The following is a 3,224-nucleotide window of genomic DNA, read 5'->3' as shown; positions in this document are numbered from 1 at the left end:
AGCTACACTCATATGGACTGGACTTTTAGGACGTTTTCGGTCGGTGATTCGATTACTGAACTGAAATAGTGCCTTCGAGATAGGTCAATGATATGAGCTCCTTAGAACCCGATCTTTACTTAGGACAGGTTGAGCCAACTAAACTTCAGTGGGGAGGGTATGTACCTAATGAACCTAAGGCTCTTGTGTGACTTGTTTGTGTTTGTTATCTACTTGGCATCATGACATCATGCGCATAGCATTTCACTAACCATTTCAAAGACCAAGGAATTTATCTTTGTTCTCTTTTTTTGTAGGGTCATGGAAACCAGAAATACTATCCGAGTCAACTTTGTGAAAGTACCTTCCGAGCTGAAAGAATTGGTATCAAAGGTTCTTGTAGGTTCTCGTTTCACCGAAAGACATGGTCATCTACTCGATTTTGTTACCTCAGGTTTTGAAGAAGAAATGATGAGTGTGCTATTTCAATTCTTTGACCCCGAGCATCATTGCTTCACGTTCCCCGATTATCAGTTGGTGCCCACCATGGAGGAATTTTCTGAGATGCTTCACATCCCTATTGGAAATCAGCTACCGTTCACTGATTTGGTGAATATTCCGAAGCCTGAAGTCATTGTCGCAGCCTTACATCTGAAGAAGGCTGAAGTTGAGAATAATTGGGAAACAAGGAGTGGAGTCAAGGGTTTCCTCGCTAAGTTCTTACTTGATAAGGCTCGATTATTCTCGGATTCCATGAGTTATCATGCTTTCGAAGACATATTGGCTTTGCTCATCTATGGTTTGGTGTTGTTTCCAAATCCTGACCAATTCATAGACGTACATGCCATCAAGATATTTCTGACTCCCATTCCTGTGCCTACTTTGCTTGGAGATATTCTACACTCATTTCACACTCGTATGATGAAGAAGCGAGGGACTCTCATGTGTTGTATACCTCTGTTGTCTGGGTGGTTTATTTCGTACCTTCCTCGATCGGTAATGAGGAATGACCAAGGCCAGAAGTGGCATCGGAGAATAATGTCGTTTTCTCAATCCGATATTCGTTGGTGTTCTCTGTCCAAGGAAAATGTTATTATCATCGACCGTTATGGACAATACCCTAATGTGCCACTCCTTGGCATAAGGGGGTATTACCTATAATCCCTCCTTGGCTCTACGTCAGTTTGGTTACGCGTTTGGTTACGCTCGAAGAGATGGTATTCATCACATGCTTATACAAGGCATCGTGTTCAACTATTAAGATGATTCTGAAGGTCACCGTCAGAAGTTTATACGTGCTTGGGACATGGTGAATAGGATTGACAGTGTAATACGGTGAACTGACTTTATAGAAATGTCAGGGTAAGCAAGAGTCGCCACCGACTTTTATTTTATCCAAATTAAAGAAAGGCTAAAAGAGCAGAAAAAACCTTTAAAAGAAATTTTGAGTTCGGGGGATAATTTATACAAAGGGAAGGTGTAAGGCATCCTTTGCATCCATGGTTTTCCATGGGTTCTTAATTGCTAAGCTCACTTTGATATGTTTTGAAAATGTTTGCAGTGAATAAAGAAAAAGATTTGAATAAGGACTTTAGCTTGTAAATAAGCGTAGCCTTTTTGAAGGTTTTTGATAAAGGGTAAGAAAAAGATTTAAACTAGAGCACGCAATTAAGAGATAATTACCCCCATTAAAAAGGTTCTTTTAGCCTTTCAGGGCTATCCATACCATAGGAGGGTAGGAAGTCCTTTTATTGGGAGGTTGAAGGGTCGTCGTAGTTATCGTTCGCCATAAGACTGTCCATGCCATGAAGAGGGCAGGTAGTCTAAGGGAAGGATAAGAATAGTCATTATTAGGCAACCAAGAGGACACATCGGCAATCGGAAGGGACCATCACATCATATTGTAGGCAACCTTGAGGGACGAGATCATATAACCGAACCGAAGCAGCATCATTGGGACTTATGATCTTTTGGTGATGTGATTGAACTGAGGGCAACATTTGCTGAGGCGTCCCCGTATCCGAGGGACTTGACTATTCTGCACTGAAAAGGCAACAAGGCAGCAGGAAATAGGCAACAAAAGGGGTTACCATAAAAGGTGTGTGGGTGCACAATCACGTGATTCAATTCAGATAATTATCTTGTAAATTAGTTATTCTAAATTCAGTTCGAGGTTGCACTCCCTAGAATTACTAACCACGCAGTTATAATATAATGCATAACAGTTTAAGTGCCTTCAAGGCCACACAATACAACCCAGGAGCAGTTACAAAATATAGCCATGGGGAAGGGGAAAAAGCAATAATATAACCCCATAAAACAATGGGTTAAACACAAGTAATAATTAAAGAAGAATCGAGTTTAGGGTTACCGAAGGTTTGAGCTTTGAACGGTTGGTTATCCCTGAAAATCAATGAAGGCAAAAAAAGATGGGTGAGCGTAGGAGTAATTCATTGACTATTTAAAGTAAACCCTATTTTGGGCAAAAGGCAAAAATTAAAATTAAAATGATATTTAACAAGAAAAGAATTAGAAACTTAGCTTTCGATCTTGATATGGCGTATGGCTGAAAGATCTTTGACTAACCCTGAAAATTTGGCAAAAAGAAGAGAAACATTAGTGCATTAACTGATCTACAACCCTGGTTTACCGGGGTAAATCAGGGTTGGAAACCATAAGATAAAAAACGAATACTTTAAATAATGCCAAAGGTTAAAAAAAGTTGAGATTTCGAATCAATTTATCAATTAAATAATTATTGGATGGAACCCTAATTATTTAATCGATATAAATTTATTTGAAAATAATATTGAATTTAAATGAAAGATACAACCGTTATTAATAAAATCGTAAAAGATCGAACTTTCGATAAAAAATAAATAATTACAAAACTTTATATAAAACTAGATTATTGAATAAATAAAAAATAAATAAAAAATAAAAAAAGTAAAAAGAAAAATAGGTAAAAAAGCAATTATGTAATTAAAATAAAGAAATTAGAAAAGAAACTCAGCTTGGATTTAGTGTGGTATGGCCATGAGGGACTATGATGTTCCTGCAGCTTCTTGGGACGTTGGATTTGCTTAGAAACTGATCTGATGGCTATATGATGAAGTCTTACCATGAGCATCCCTTGACAGGCCACGCTGGATTCGTGAGAACAAATTATGATAACAAAAAAACGCGTATGTCGTTGATAGGGTTCGAACACACGCCTTAGACCACCAAAGCCTTTGCAGCGCTTT

General features: G+C 38.2%; 1 protein-coding gene across 1 annotated transcript; it reads left to right on the top strand.

The window, feature by feature from the left end:
• Window positions 1-300: 300 nt before the first annotated feature.
• LOC131613261 (uncharacterized) lies at window positions 301-1,140 on the top strand. Its single transcript, XM_058884948.1, has one exon. The coding sequence runs from the start codon at window positions 301-303 to the stop codon at window positions 1,138-1,140; it is 840 nt and encodes a 279-aa protein (XP_058740931.1).
• The last annotated feature ends 2,084 nt before the right edge of the window (window positions 1,141-3,224 follow it).

This window comes from Vicia villosa, linkage group LG6 (genome assembly GCF_029867415.1).
Source record: "Vicia villosa cultivar HV-30 ecotype Madison, WI linkage group LG6, Vvil1.0, whole genome shotgun sequence".
Taxonomy (NCBI): domain Eukaryota; kingdom Viridiplantae; phylum Streptophyta; class Magnoliopsida; order Fabales; family Fabaceae; genus Vicia; species Vicia villosa.
Note: the sequence above shows the minus strand (reverse complement) of the source record. Positions and strands in the feature narration are given on the sequence as shown.

Coding starts and splice junctions, on each gene's coding strand:
- LOC131613261 (XM_058884948.1), top strand. CDS start 301: ATGGAAACCAGAAATACTATCCGAGTCAACTTTGTGAAAGTACCTTCC.